The following is a 17,290-nucleotide window of genomic DNA, read 5'->3' on the forward strand; positions in this document are numbered from 1 at the left end:
GGAGTGAAAAAGATTTTGTGTGATCGGGGCCTGAACATGCAGGAGGGTGAAAGGAGGGCAAGGAATAGAGTGAATTGGAGCGATATGGTATACCGGGGTTGACGTGCTGTCAGTGGATTGATCAAGGCATGTGAAGCGTCTGGGGTAAACCATGGAAAGCTGTGTAGGTATGTATATTTGCGTGTGTGGACGTATGTATATACATGTGTATGGGGGTGGGTTGGGCCATTTCTTTCGTCTGTTTCCTTGCGCTACCTCGCAAATGCGGGAGACAGCGACAAAGCAAAAAAAAAGAAAAAAAAAAAAAAAAAAAATATATATATATATATATATATATATATATATATATATATATATATATATATATATATATATATAAATATATATTATCCCTGGGGATAGGGGAGAAAGAATACTTCCCACGTATTCCCTGCGTGTCGTAGAAGGCGACTAAAAGGGGAGGGAGCGGGGGGCTGGAAATCCTCCCCTCTCAATTTTTTTTAATTTTCCAAAAGAAGGAACAGAGAAGGGGGCCAGGTGAGGATATTCCCTCAGTGGCCCAGTTCTCTGTTCTTAACGCTACCTCGCTAACGCGGGAAATGGCGAATTGTTTGAAAAAAAAAAATATATATATATATATATATATATATATATATAATGTCTGATCATTATCTTGTGGAGGCTAAGGTGAAGATTTGTATGGGTTTTCAGAAAAGAAGAGTGAATGTTGGGGTGAAGAGGGTGGTGAGAGTAAGTGAGCTTGAGAAGGAGACCTGTGTGAGGAAGTACCAGGAGAGACTGAGTACAGAATGGAAAAAGGTGAGAACAATGGAAGTAAGGGGAGTGGGGGAGGAATGGGATGTATTTAGGGAATCAGTGATGGATTGCGCAAAAGATGCTTGTGGCATGAGAAGAGTGGGAGGTGGGTTGATTAGAAAGGGTAGTGAGTGGTGGGATGAAGAAGTAAGAGTATTAGTGAAAGAGAAGAGAGAGGCATTTGGACGATTTTTGCAGGGAAAAAATGCAATTGAGTGGGAGATGTATAAAAGAAAGAGACAGGAGGTCAAGAGAAAGGTGCAAGAGGTGAAAAAAAGGGCAAATGAGAGTTGGGGTGAGAGAGTATCATTAAATTTTAGGGAGAATAAAAAGATGTTCTGGAAGGAGGTAAATAAAGTGCGTAAGACAAGGGAGCAAATGGGAACTTCAGTGAAGGGCGCAAATGGGGAGGTGATAACAAGTAGTGGTGATGTGAGAAGGAGATGGAGTGAGTATTTTGAAGGTTTGTTGAATGTGTTTGATGATAGAGTGGCAGATGTAGGGTGTTGTGGTCGAGGTGGTGTGCAAAGTGAGAGGGTTAGGGAAAATGATTTGGTAAACAGAGAAGAGGTAGTGAAAGCTTTGCGGAAGATGAAAGCCGGCAAGGCAGCAGGTTTGGATGGTATTGCAGTGGAATTTATTAAAAAAGGGGGTGACTGTATTGTTGACTGGTTGGTAAGGTTATTTAATGTATGTATGACTCATGGTGAGGTGCCTGAGGATTGGCGGAATGCGTGCATAGTGCCATTGTACAAAGGCAAAGGGGATAAGAGTGAGTGCTCAAATTACAGAGGTATAAGTTTGTTGAGTATTCCTGGTAAATTATATGGGAGGGTATTGATTGAGAGGGTGAGGGCATGTACGGAGCATCAGATTGGGGAAGAGCAGTGTGGTTTCAGAAGTGGTAGAGGATGTGTGGATCAGGTGTTTGCTTTGAAGAATGTATGTGAGAAATACTTAGAAAAGCAAATGGATTTGTATGTAGCATTTATGGATCTGGAGAAGGCATATGATAGAGTTGATAGAGATGCTCTGTGGAAGGTATTAAGAATATATGGTGTGGGAGGAAAGTTGTTAGAAGCAGTGAAAAGTTTTTATCGAGGATGTGAGGCATGTGTACGTGTAGGAAGAGAGGAAAGTGATTGGTTCTCAGTGAATGTAGGTTTGCGGCAGGGGTGTGTGATGTCTCCATGGTTGTTTAATTTGTTTATGGATGGGGTTGTTAGGGAGGTAAATGCAAGAGTTTTGGAAAGAGGGGCAAGTATGAAGTCTGTTGGGGATGAGAGAGCTTGGGAAGTGAGTCAGTTGTTGTTCGCTGATGATACAGCGCTGGTGGCTGATTCATGTGAGAAACTGCAGAAGCTGGTGACTGAGTTTGGTAAAGTGTGTGGAAGAAGAAAGTTAAGAGTAAATGTGAATAAGAGCAAGGTTATTAGGTACAGTAGGGTTGAGGGTCAAGTCAATTGGGAGGTGAGTTTGAATGGAGAAAAACTGGAGGAAGTGAAGTGTTTTAGATATCTGGGAGTGGATCTGGCAGCGGATGGAACCATGGAAGCGGAAGTGGATCATAGGGTGGGGGAGGGGGCGAAAATTCTGGGGGCCTTGAAGAATGTGTGGAAGTCGAGAACATTATCTCGGAAAGCAAAAATGGGTATGTTTGAAGGAATAGTGGTTCCAACAATGTTGTATGGTTGGGAGGCGTGGGCTATGGATAGAGTTGTGCGCAGGAGGATGGATGTGCTGGAAATGAGATGTTTGAGGACAATGTGTGGTGTGAGGTGGTTTGATCGAGTGAGTAACGTGAGGGTAAGAGAGATGTGTGGAAATAAAAAGAGCGTGGTTGAGAGAGCAGAAGAGGGTGTTTTGAAGTGGTTTGGGCACATGGAGAGGATGAGTGAGGAAAGATTGACCAAGAGGATATATGTGTCGGAGGTGGAGGGAACAAGAAGAAGAGGGAGACCAAATTGGAGGTGGAAAGATGGAGTGAAAAAGATTTTGTGTGATCGGGGCCTGAACATGCAGGAGGGTGAAAGGAGGGCAAGGAATAGAGTGAATTGGAGCGATGTGGTATACCGGGGTTGACGTGCTGTCAGTGGATTGAATCAAGGCATGTGAAGCGTCTGGGGTAAGCTATGGAAAGCTGTGTAGGTATGTATATTTGCGTGTGTGGACGTATGTATATACATGTGTATGGGGGGGGTTGGGCCATTTCTTTCGTCTGTTTCCTTGCGCTACCTCGCAAACGCGGGAGACAGCGACAAAGTATAATAAATAAATAAATAAATAAATATATATATATATATATATATATATATATATATATATATATATATATATATATATATATACATAACTCATGCTTGCTGCCTTTATTCATTCCCATCGCCACCCCGCCACGCACGAAATGACACCCCGTCCCCCCGCACGCGCGCGAAGTAGCGCTAGGAAAAGACAACAAAGGCCACATTCGTTCGCACTCAGTCTCTAGTTGTCATGTATAATGCACCAAAACCACGTCTCCCTTTCCCACAAGACTTTCCATGGTGTACCCCAGACGCTTCACATGCCCTGGTTCAATCCTTTGTCTGCACGTCGACCCCGGTATACCACATCGCTCCAATTCACTCTGTTCCTTGCACGCCTTTCACCCTCCTGTATGTTCAAGCCCTGATCGCTCAAAATCTTTTTCACTCCGTCCTTCCACCTCCAATTTGGTCTCCCACTTCTCCTCGTTCCCTCCACCTCTGACACATATATCCTCTTTGTCAATTTTTCTTCACTCATTCTCTCCATGTGACGAAAACCATTTCAATACACCCTCTTCTGCTCTCTCAACCACACACTTTTCTTTACCACACATCTCTCCTACCCTTTCATTACTTACTTGATCAAACTACCTCACACCACATATTGTCCTCAAACATCTTATTTCCAACACATCCACCCTCCTCTGCACAACCCTATCCATAGCCCACGCCTCGCAACCCGCAACCATGTAACATTGTTGGAACCATTATACCTTCAAACATACCCATTTTTGCTTTCCGAGATAATGTTATCGCCTGCCACACATTCTTCAACGCTCCCAGAACCTTCGCCCCCTCCCCCACCCTGTGACTCACTTCCGCTTCCATGGATCCTCCGCTGCCAAATCCACTCCCAGATATCTAAAACACTTCACTTCCTCTATTTTTTCTCTATTCATACGTACCTCGCAATTGACTTGTCCCTCATCCTACTGTACCTAATAACCTTGCTCTTATTCACATTTACTCTCAGCTTTCTTTTTTCCCACATTTTACCAGACTCAGTCACCAGCTTCTGCAGTTTCTTACCCGAATCAGCCACCAGCGCTGCATCATCAGCGAAAAAAAACTGACTCACTTCCCAAGCCCTCTCATCCACAACAGACTGCATATTTGCCCCTCTCTCCAAAACTCTTGCATTCACCTCCCTAACAACCCCATCCATAAACAAATTAAACAACCATGGAGACATCACACACCCCTGCCGCAAACCGACATTCACTGGGAACCAATCACTTTCCTCTCTTCCTACTCGTCCACATGCCTTACATCCTCGATAATAACTTTTCACTACTTTTAGCAACTTTCCTCCCTTACCATATATTCTTAATACCTTCCACAGAGCATCTCTATCAACACTATCATATGCCTTCTCCTGATCCATAAATGCTACACACAAAGCCACTTGTTTTTCTGAGTATTTCTCACATACATCTTCAGAGGAAACACCTGATCCACACATCCTCTACCACTTCTACACTGCTCTGTTATATATATATATATATATATATATATATATATATATATATATATATATATATATATATATTTATTTATTTATTGATTGATTTTGCTTTGTCGTTGTCTCCCGCGTTAGCGAGGTAGCGCAAGGAAACAGACGAAAGGATGGCCCAACCCACCCACATACACATGTATACATACACGTCCACACACGCAAATATACATACCCATACATCTCAACGTATACATACATATACACACACAGACATATACATATATACACATGTACATAATTCATACTGTCTGCCTGTATTCATTCCCATCGCCACCCCGCCACACATGAAATAACAACCCCCTCCCCCAAATGTGCGCGAGGTAGCGCTAGGAAAAGACAACAAAGGCCACGTTCGTTCACACTCAGTCTCTAGTTGTCATGTAATAATGCACCGAAACCACAGCTCCCTTTCCACATCCAGACCCCATAGAACTTTCCATGGTTTACCCCAGACGCTTCATATGCCCTGGTTCAATCCATTGACAGCACGTCAACCCCGGTATACCACATCGTTCCAATTCACTCTATTCCTTGCAAACCTTTCACCCTCCTGCATGTTCAGGCCCCGATCACTCAAAATCTTTTTCACTCCATCTTTCCACCTTCAGTTTGGTCTCCCACTTCTCATTCCCTCCACCTCTGACACATATATCCCCTTGGTCAATCTTTCCTCATTCAGTCTCTCCATGTGACCAAACCATTTCAAAACACCCTCCTCTGCTCTCTCAACCACACTCTTTTTATTACCACACATCTCTCTTACCCTATTATTACTTACTCGATCAAACCATCTCACACCACATATTGTCCAGCACTTCCACCCTCCTCCGCACAACTCTATCCATAGCCCAAGCCTCGCAACCATAGAACATTGTTGGAACAACTATTCCTTCAAACATACCCATTTTGGCTTTCCGAGATAATGTTCTCGACTTCCACACATTTTTCAACGCTCCTAGAACTTTCGCCCCCTGACTCACTTCCCAAGCTCTCTCATCCATAACAGAATGCATACTTGCCCCTCTCTCCAAAACTCTTGCATTCACCTCCCTAACAACCCCATCCATAAACAAATTAAACAACCATGGAGACATCACACACCCCTGCCGCAAATCTACATACACTGAGAACCAATCACTTTCCTCTCTTCCTACACGTACACATGCCTTACATCCTCGATAAAAACTTTTCACTGCTTCTAACAACTTGCCTCCCATACCATATATTCTTAATACCTTCCACAGAACATCTCTATCAACTCTATCATATGCCTTCTTCAGATCAACAAATGCTACATACAAATCCATTTGCTTTTCTAAGTATTTCTCACATACATTCATCAAAGCAAACACCTGATCCACACATCCTCTACCACTTCTGAAACCACACTGCTCTTCCCCAATCTGATGCTCTGTAAATGCCTTCACCCTCTCAATCAATACCCTCCCATATATTTCCCAGGAGTACTTAACAAACTTATACCTCTGTAATTTGAGCACTCACTCTTATCCCCTTTGCCTTTGTACAATGGCACTATGCACGCATTCCGCCAATCCTCAGGCACCTCACCATGAGACATACATACAATGAATAACCTTACCAACCATTCAACAATACAGTCACCCCCTTTTTTAATAAATTTTACTGCAATACCATCCAAATCCGCTGCCTTGCCGGCTTTCATCTTCTGCAACGCTTTTACTACCTCTTCTCTGTTTACCAAATCATTTTCCCTAACCCTCTCACTTTGCACACCACCTCGATCAAAACACCCTATATCTGCCACTCTATTATCAAACACACTCAACAAACCTTCAAAATACGCACTCCATCTCCTTCTCACATCACCACTACTTGTTATCACCTCCCCATTAGCCCCCTTCACTGAAATCCCATTTGCTCCCTTGTCTTACTCAATTTATTTACCTCCTTCCAAAACATCTTTTTATTCTCCCTAAAATTTAATGATACTCGTCCGAACACTCATTTGCCCTCTTTTTCACCTCTTGCACCTTTCTCTTGACCTCCTGCCTCTTTCTTTTATACATCTTCCACTGATTTGCATTATTTCCCTTCAAAATTCGTCCAAATGCCTCTCTCTTATCTTTCACTGATAATCTTACCTCTTCATCCCACCACTCACTACCCTCTCTAATCTGCCCACCTCCCACGCTTCTCATGCCACAAGCATCTTTTGCGCAAGCCATCACTGCTTCCCTAAATACATCCCATTCCTCACCCACTCCCCTTACGTCCTTTGTTCTCACCTTTTTCCATTCTCTACTCAGTCTTTCATGGTACTTCCTCACACAAGTCTTCTTCCCAAGCTCACTTACTCTCACCACTGTTTTCACCCCAACATTCTCTTTTCTTTTCTGAAAACCTCCACAAATCTTCATCTTCGCCTCCACAAGATAATGATCCGACATCCCTCCAGTTGCACCTCTCAGCACATTAACATCCAAAAGTCTCTCTTTCGCGCACCTATCAATTAACACGTAATCCAATAACGCTCTCTGGCCATATCTCCTACTTACATACGTACACTTATATCTCTTTTTTTTTTGAACCAGGTATTTCCAATCACCAGTCCTTTTTCAGCACATAAATCTACAAGCTCTTCACCAATTCCATTTACAACGCTAAACACTCCATGTACACCAATTATTCCCTCAACTGCCACATTACTCACCTTTGCATTCAAATCACCCATCACTATAACCCGGTCTCGTGCATCAAAACTGCAAACACACTCACTCAGCAGCTCCCAAAACACTTGCCTCTCATGATCTTTCTTCTCATGCCCAGGTGCATATGCACCAATAATCACCCATCTCTCTCCATCCACTTTCAGTTTTACCTGTATCAGTCTAGAGTTTACTTTCTTACACTCTGTCACATACTTCCACCACTCCTGTTTCAGTAGTGCTACTCCTTCCCTTGCTCTTGTCGTCTCACTAACCCCTGACTTTACTCCCAAGACATTCCCAAACCACTCTTCCCCTTTTCCCTTGAGCTTCGTTTCACTCAGAGCCAAAACATCCAGGTTCCTCTCCTCAAACATACTACCTATCTCTCCTTTTTTCTCATGTTGGTTACATCCACACACATTTAGACACCCCCAATCTGAGCCTTCGAGGAGGATGAGCACTCCCCGCGTGACTCCTTCTTCTGTTTCCCCTTTTAGAAAGTAAAATACAATATGTATATATATATATATATATATATATATATATATATATATATATATATATATATAATTTCCTTATTGTTAAGAGATGTCAGTGAAATATTTGTCCAGCCTTGATTTAGAGATATCTATGTTCTTTGCATCTGATACTTTGGAAGTTGATTGTAATACTCTACATTGCTATTACATTTTCTTCCTATTATCTTCATACTATTATATATGATCAGTGAATCTCTGTCTAAGGTGTAGAAATTTTCGTATGATAACATACCGGTGTCAAAATGTAGGGCATCTCTTTCCAGTACCTGAATTTGCTTGATAGTGTTGTACTCTAGTTAGTTGAGAAACCTGCTCCTGATAAGAGTATATTAGATTTAGTTCTAACTACAACTGAGGATTTCGTTAATAATGTTGAGTTTAGTGTAACGTTTGGTACAAGTGATTACCAAGTAATTATGTTTCTGTTTACTTTCAACATTGCAATGTAATATTGGTCAAGATGACGGTTGCGAAAGAAATACCTGATTATAAAAATACAGATTTCAACGATCGTAGAATTACTCTCGACAGGCAATCCTGGGATATGATAAATGAAAATGACATAAATGTAACTTGGGAAAGCTTTAGTAAAACTTTCAAAGCAGTAGAAGGAGCATATATACCTATACGGATAAGACGGTCTATTTCTAAAATGAAGCTAAGGTGGTGGAACAATGAAATCTAAATTGGCCGTTGTCTGAGAAAGTAGCTCAAAAGAAACTCAAAGAGGCTAATAACCTACATGATAAAGAGGCTAATAACCTACATGATAAAGTTATGTAAATTTGCGTACAGGAACTAGGAGAATTATTATACGACAGCGTTAATATGAAGCATATTTTGATGAAGATAGTAAAAGGAACCCTAATGAGTTTTAGTCATGTTAGAAGCAAGAGAGCATCACCCAGTCTATTTGGTCCAGTAATTACGGAAAACGGTGACTCCGTTCAATACAACGAAGCTATGACGAAAATCTTTCATGACATTGTCACATCGGTATTAACGATCGAAGACACAAACCACATCCCGGATCCAGTGTCAGATATAAGAAAGAAGAAACATCTGCAAGATAATTACATAAAAGCCAAAGACCTCTTATCAGTGATAGACGGTATGAAAACAGATAATACAGCAGACCCTGGTGAGCTTTATCTGAGGACAGTTAAAAAAGACCACGAATGAGATAGGTAAGTTCTTGACTGACCTTTACAGTAACTCACTGGCTACGGGGAAAGTTCCAGATGGATGGAAGTCTCACAGTGTAACACTGATATTCTAATAAGGTTATAAATGAATGCCTGGAATTTATCGCCCTGTTAGCTCAACGTCTGTAGGTGGTAAACTTGTGGAAACCATCATTCGAGATAGAATTGTAAACCATTCAGAGGACCACCACTTGATAACCAGTTTTCAGCAATGTTGTCGACGAAGATCGCTCACGTCTGACGAATCTCCTGGACATCTTGTATGATGATATAGTTACCATGGATGATGACACTAAGGTTTATGATGTCATCTATCAAGACTTTCAGAAAGCATTCGAGAAGGTTCCACATGAACCGTTCCTCAGGAGAAATCAAGTCTCATGGCACTGATGGCGTTGCCCTTCGGTGGAGAGGAAATGGCTGTAAACCTAGAGTAGTGGTTAGTGATTAAGGCTAAGAATGATGGTGTACCACAAGGATCAGTCTTAGGCCCGGTTCTCTTTTTCGTGTATATGTTTATTATTGATATTGATAATGGGCTGCATCGCAAGATATCAAAACTGACCGATGATACAAAGCTGGGAATTAAATCTATTGATGAATTTGAACGTCTACAGCTTCAAAGTGACAGACTACTCATATACTAGGCTCATAGATGGCAAGTGAATTCTAATATCGATGAGAACAGCTAGGCTCATAGATTGCAAATGAATTTTAATATCGATAAGAACGAAGTTAAATATGTTGTTAGTTAAATCGAAAAAGCAGGCTACAGTAAGAATTCTATTTATCTGCAGAAATGTAAATGAAGAGCAAGACCCCGGCGGGATAATCTGCGGTCACCTAAAGCCAAGTAAGAAGTGCAAAGAAACGGTGAAAAATGCGAACTAAATTCTGGGATTTACATGTAAGGCTTACGACTTGATGTGCAGGGAAGTCGCCCTTACTACTTACAGTTCCTTTGTTCGTCTCCTCCTCGAATGTTGTGTTCAGTTTTGGTCACCCTACCTAAAAAGAGACAGTTTTAGTCTCCCTATTTAAAAAGAGACAGTTTTGGTCACTCTGCCTAAAAAGACACAGTTTTGGTCACCCTTCCTAAAAAGACAGTTTTGGTCACTCTGCCTAAAAAGAGAGTTTTGGTCACCCTTCCTAAAAGAGACTGTGCTAGTCACCCTACCTAAAAAGAGAGAGAGTAGAGTGAGTGCAGCGTGGAGCTACCATGATGACTCTCGAACTGAATTCAAATCATATGTTACGAGATACAAATATTTAGATAATTATGAAAGGCTTTGATAATCTCGATCCATCGACTTCCTCCAGACCTGATTCCAATGTTTTCATTTATAGTCATGTATAAATACCTGTGGGCAAACGTTTTACCTAGATTGAGGCGAAGTTCTTGTACTTCAAAAGGATTGGTAACATACGGAACGATTTACTGATTAGAATGGCTGAAGTAGAACCATAGATAAGGTTGGCAACAGACGTGATCCATGATGGTCCTTGATGGTATAGCTGAAATGATGGTCCTTGAAGGTATGGCTGACACTGTTGGTCCTTGATGGTAATGGCTGACAATGATGGTCCTTGATGGTATGGCTGATACTGATGGTCCTTGATGGTATAGTTGACAATGATGGTCCTTGTTGGTTATGGCTGACACTGATGTCCTTGATGGTATAAGCTGACAATGATGGTCCTTGATGGTATGGCTGAACAATGATGGTCCTTGATGGTAATGGCTGACAATGATGGTCCTTGATGGTATGGCTGAACAATGATGGTCCTTGATGGTATAGTGACAATGATGGTCCTTGATGGTATGGCTGACACTGTTGGTCCTTGATGGTATGGCTTGACACTGATGGTCCTTGATGGTATGGCTGACATTGACTGTCTTGATGGTATGGCATGACACTGATGGTCCTTGAAGGTATGGCTGACACTTGATGGTCCTTGATGGTATAGCTGAAATGATGGTCCTTGAAGGTATGGCTGACACTGTTGGTCCTTGATGGTATAAGCTGACAATGATGGTCCTTGAAGGTATGGCTGACACTTGATGGTCCTTGATGGTAATGGCTGACAATGATGTCCTTGATGGTATTGGCTGACACTGATGTCCTTGATGGTAATGGCTGACAATGATGGTCCTTGAAGGTATGGCTGACACTGATGTCCTTGATGGTATAAGCTGACAATGATGGTCCTTGAAGGTATGGCTGACACTTGATGGTCCTTGATGGTAATGGCTGACAATGATGGTCCTTGAAGGTATGGCTGACACTGATGTCCTTGATGGTAATGGCTGACAATGATGGTCCTTGAAGGTATGGCTGACACTTGATGGTCCTTGATGGTAATGGCTGACAATGATGTCCTTGATGGTATGGCTTGACACTGATGGTCCTTGATGGTATAGCTGAAATGATGGTCCTTGAAGGTATGGCTGACACTGTTGGTCCTTGATGGTAATGGCTGACAATGATGGTCCTTGATGGTATGGCTGAACAATGATGGTCCTTGATGGTAATGGCTGACAATGATGGTCCTTGAAGGTATGGCTGACACTGTTGGTCCTTGATGGTAATGGCTGACAATGATGGTCCTTGATGGTATGGCTGACACTGATGTCCTTGATGGTATAAGCTGACAATGATGGTCCTTGAAGGTATGGCTGACACTTGATGGTCCTTGATGGTATAGTTGACAATGATGGTCCTTGAAGGTATGGCTGACACTGATTGGTCCTTGATGGTAATGGCTGACAATGATGGTCCTTGAAGGTATGGCTGACACTGATGGTCCTTGATGGTATAGCTGAAATGATGGTCCTTGAAGGTATGGCTGACACTTGATGGTCCTTGATGGTAATGGCTGACAATGATGGTCCTTGAAGGTATGGCTGACACTGAGGTCCTTGATGGTATAGTTGACAATGATGGTCCTTGAAGGTATGGCTGACACTGATGTCCTTGATGGTAATGGCTGACAATGATGGTTCCTTGATGGTATGGCTGACACTGATGGTTCCTTGATGGTATAGTTGACAATGATGGTCCTTGAAGGTATGGCTGACACTTGATGGTCCTTGATGGTAATGGCTGACAATGATGTCCTTGATGGTATTGGCTGACACTGATGTCCTTGATGGTATAAGCTGACAATGATGGTCCTTGATGGTATGGCTGACACTTGATGGTCCTTGATGGTAATGGCTGACAATGATGGTCCTTGATGGTATGGCTGAACAATGATGGTCCTTGATGGTATGGCTGACAGCTGATGGGCCTTGATGGTATGGCTGACACTGATGGTCCTTGATGGTATGGCTGACATGATGGTCCTTGATGGTATGGCTGACAATGATGGTCCTTGATGGTATGGCTGACACTGATGTCCTTGAAGTTATGGCTGACACAGATGGTCCTTGATGGTTATGGCTGGACTAATGATGGTCCTTGATGGTATGGCTGACACTGATGGTCCTTGATGGTATGGCCTGACACTGATGGTCCTTGATGGTATGGCTGACAATGATGGTCCTTGAGGTATAGCTGACAATGATGGTCCTTGATGGTATAGGCTGACTATGGATGGTCCTTGGATGGTACCTTGATGGTATATGTCTGACAGTGATGGTCCTTGATGGTATGGCTGACATTGATGGTCCTCCTTGATGGTATGGCTGACAATGATGGTCCTTGATGGTATGGCTGACACTGATGGTCTTTGATGGTATGGCTGACACTGATGGTCCTTGATGGTATGGCTGACAATGATGGTCCTTGATGGTATAGTTGACAATGATGGTCCTTGAGGTATGGGTGACAGTGATGGGTCCTTGATGGTATAGCTGACAATGATGGGCCTTGATGGTATGGCTGACAGTGATGGTCCTTGATGGTATGCTGACACTGATGGGTCCTTGATGTATGGCTGACACTGATGGTCCTTGATGGTATGGCTGACACTGATGGTCCTTGATGGTATAGCTACAATGATGGTCCTTGATGGTATGCTGACAATGATGGTCCTTGATGGTATGGCTGACATTGACAACCTTGATGGTATTGCTGACTTTGACTGTCCTTGATGGTATGGCTGACACTGATGGTCCTTGATGGTATGGCTGACAATGATAGTCCTTGATTGGTATGGCTGACAGTGATGGTCCTTGATGGTATGGCTGACAGTGATGGTCCTTGATGGTATAGCTGACAATGATGGTCCTTGATGGTATGGCTGACAATGATGGTCCTTGATGGTATAGCTGACAATGATGGTCCTTGATGGTATGGCTGATACTGATGGTCCTTGATGTATGGCTGACAATACTGATGGTCCTTGATGATTATGGCTGACCAATGATGGTCCTTGATGGTATGGCTGACACTGATGGTCCTTGATGGTATGGGTGACAGTGATGGTCCTTGATGGTATGGCTGACAATGATGGTCCTTGATGGTATAGCTGACAATGATGGTCCTTGATGGTATGGCTGACAGTAATGGTCCTTGATGGTATAGCTGACAATGATGGGTCCTTGATGGTATGGCTGACACTGAATGGTCCTGATGGTATGGCTGACACTGATGGTCCTTGATGGTATGGCTGACACTGATGGTCCTTGATGGTATGGGTGACAGTGATGGTCCTTGATGGTATAGCTGACACTGATGGTCCTTGATGGTATGGCTGACAGTGATGGTCCTTGATGGTATGGCTGACACTGATGGTCCTTGATGGTATGGCTGACACTGATGGTCCTTGATGGTATGGCTGACAGTGATGGTCCTTGATGGTATAGCTGACAATGATGGTCCTTGATGGTATGGCTGACACTGATGGTCCTTGATGGTATGGCTGACACTGATGGTCCTTGATGGTATGGCTGACAATGATGGTCCTTGATGGTATGGCTGACACTGATGGTCCTTGATGGTATGGTTGACATTGACTAACCTTGATGGTATTGCTGACATTGACTGTCCTTGATGGTATGGCTGACACTGATGGTCCTTGATGGTATGGCTGACAATGATAGTCCTTGATGGTATGGCTGACAGTGATGGTCCTTGATGGTATGGCTGACAGTGTTGGTCCTTGATGGTATAGCTGACAATGATGGTCCTTGATGGTATGGCTGACAATGATGGTCCTTGATGGTATGGCTGACACTGATGGTCCTTGATGGTATGGCTGACAATGATGGTCCTTGATGGTATAGCTGACAATGATGGTCCTTGATGGTATGGCTGACACTGATGGTCCTTGATGGTATAGCTGACACTGATGGTCCTTGATGGTATGGCTGACCCTGATGGTCCTTGATGGTATGGCTGACACTGATGGTCCTTGATGGTATGGCTGACACTGATGGTCCTTGATGGTATGGCTGACAGTGATGGTCCTTGATAGTATAGCTGACAATGATGGTCCTTGATGGTATGGCTGACACTGATGGTCCTTGATGGTATGGCTGACACTGATGGTCCTTGATGGTATGGCTGACACTGATGGTCCTTGATGGTATGGCTGACAATGATGGTCCTTGATGGTATGGCTGACATTGACTGTCCTTGATGGTATGACTGTCACTGATTGTCCTTGATGGTATGGCTGACAATGATAGTCCTTGATGGTATGGCTGACAGTGATGGTCCTTGATGGTACGGCTGACGTTGACTGTCCTTGATGGTATTGCTGACGCTGATGGTCCTTGATGGTATGGCTGACAATGATAGTCCTTGATGGTATGGCTGACATTGACTAACCTTGATGGTATTGCTGACATTGACTGTCCTTGATGGTATGGCTGACACTGATGGTCCTTGATGGTATGGCTGACAATGATAGTCCTTGATGGTATGGCTGACATTGACTAACCTTGATGGTATGGCTGACACTGATGGTCCTTGATGGTATAGCTGACAGTGATGGTTTTTGGTGGTATAGCTGACAGAGATGGTCCGTGCTGGTACGGCTGACGCCGGGCACCGTGAGAAGGCAACACATGAAGTATGTTTGAGTCCAGGAACCGAGGCTTGACAACAGTGGTGTGTGTGTGTGTGTGTGTGTGTGTGTGTGATGTGTGTGTGTGTGTGTGTGTGTGTGTGTGTGTGATGTGTGTGTGTGTGTGTGTGTGTGTGTGTGTGATGTGTGTGTGTGTGTGTGTGTGTGTGTGATGTGTGGCGCGGGCAGTGTTGACGTAGTGTGGAGGAGAAGGGGAGCCTAGGGCTGTGTGAGGAGGAATGTCTCGTGCTCTCCCTCCACTGGTTGCCCTCCAGTGGTATCTCTCCCTCCAGTGGTCCCCCTCCAGTGGTATCTCTCCCTCTGGTCTTCTTCCAGTGGTCTCCCTCCACTGGTCTTCCTCCAGTGGTCTCCCTCCACTGGTCTTCCTCCAGTGGTCCCCACGCAGTGGTCTCTCTCCACTGGTGTGAGAGTGCTCGTTGACCGGAGTGTGACATAACTGGTGACAGTGTGAACGTTACATGTTCGTGCTGGGTAGAGAGGAGTTGTGTGTGTTGTGTTGTTAATATTGAGGTGTTGTGTGTTGTTAATATTGAGGTGTTGTGTGTTGTTAATATTGAGGTGTTGTGTGTTGTTAATATTGAGGTGTTGTGTGTTGTTAATATTGAGGTGTTGTGTGTTGTTAATATTGAGGTGTTGTGTGTTGTTAATATTGAGGTGTTGTGTGTTGTTAATATTGAGGTGTTGTGTGTTGTTAATATTGAGGTGTTGTGTGTTGTTAATATTGAGGTGTTGTGTGTTGTTAATATTGAGGTGTTGTGTGTTGTTAATATTGAGGTGTTGTGTGTTGTTAATATTGAGGTGTTGTGTGTTGTTGTGGCCGACAGGAGCAGACGGTGGAGGTGAGCCTGGGGGAGGAAGCCGCCTCACCACCACCACCACACCCAGACGTGGACGGAGGCTGGGCCTGGGTCGTCCTGCTCGCCATGTTCCTCGTCTTCGTCATCAACTCGGGTAAGACACCAGCCATCACTCATCACCACGACCTGCACTCGTGACCTGGTCATCATCATCATCACCACGACCTGCACTCACTCCCACCTGGTCATCATCATCATCATCACGAACTGCACTCACTCCCACCTGGTCATCATCATCACGAGCTGCACTCACTCCCACCTGGTCATCATCATCATCACCACGACCTGCACTCACTCCCACCTGGTCATCATCATCATCATCATCACCACGACCTGCACTCACTCCCACCTGGTCATCATCATCATCACCACGAACTGCACTCACTCCCACCTGGTCATCATCATCATCATCATCATCACGAGCTGCACTCACTCCCACCTGGTCATCATCATCATCATCATCACCACGACCTGCACTCACTCCCACCTGGTCATCATCATCATCACCACGAGCTGCACTCACTCCCACCTGGTCATCATCATCATCATCATCATCACGAGCTGCACTCACTCCCACCTGGTCATCATCATCATCACGAGCTGCACTCACTCCCACCTGGTCATCATCATCATCATCATCACGAGCTGCACTCACTCCCACCTGGTCATCATCATCATCATCATCACGAGCTGCACTCACTCCCACCTGGTCATCATCATCATCATCATCATCACGAGCTGCACTCACTCCCACCTGGTCATCATCATCATCATCACGAGCTGCACTCACTCCCACCTGGTCATCATCATCATCATCACGAGCTGCACTCACTCCCACCTGGTCATCATCATCATCATCATCATCACGAGCTGCACTCACTCCCACCTGGTCATCATCATCATCATCACGAGCTGCACTCACTCCCACCTGGTCATCATCATCATCATCACGAACTGCACTCACTCCCACCTGGTCATCATCATCATCACGAGCTGCACTCACTCCCACCTGGTCATCATCATCATCATCACGAACTGCACTCACTCCCACCTGGTCATCATCATCATCACGAGCTGCACTCACTCCCACCTGGTCATCATCATCATCATCACGAACTGCACTCACTCCCACCTGGTCATCATCATCATCATCATCACGAGCTGCACTCACTCCCACCTGGTCATCATCATCATCATCACGAACTGCACTCACTCCCACCTGGTCATCATCATCATCACCACGAGCTGCACTCACTCCCACCTGGTCATCATCATCATCATCACGAGCTGCACTCACTCACACCTGGTCATCATCATCATCATCA

At 44.1% G+C, this 17,290-nt stretch overlaps 1 protein-coding gene across 2 annotated transcripts in view; it reads left to right on the forward strand.

Annotated features, from left to right (window-relative positions):
- The window catches only part of LOC139749889 (uncharacterized), a 550,483-nt gene that overhangs the window by 224,381 nt on the left and 308,812 nt on the right, over window positions 1-17,290 (forward strand). For both annotated transcript variants that reach the window (XM_071664274.1, XM_071664273.1), the window contains one exon: window positions 15,933-16,059. In XM_071664274.1, the coding sequence (XP_071520375.1) occupies window positions 15,933-16,059 (127 nt within the window). The remainder of the gene's footprint in view (window positions 1-15,932; window positions 16,060-17,290) is intronic.

The sequence above is a fragment of the Panulirus ornatus genome, chromosome 8 (assembly GCF_036320965.1).
Source record: "Panulirus ornatus isolate Po-2019 chromosome 8, ASM3632096v1, whole genome shotgun sequence".
Taxonomy (NCBI): domain Eukaryota; kingdom Metazoa; phylum Arthropoda; class Malacostraca; order Decapoda; family Palinuridae; genus Panulirus; species Panulirus ornatus.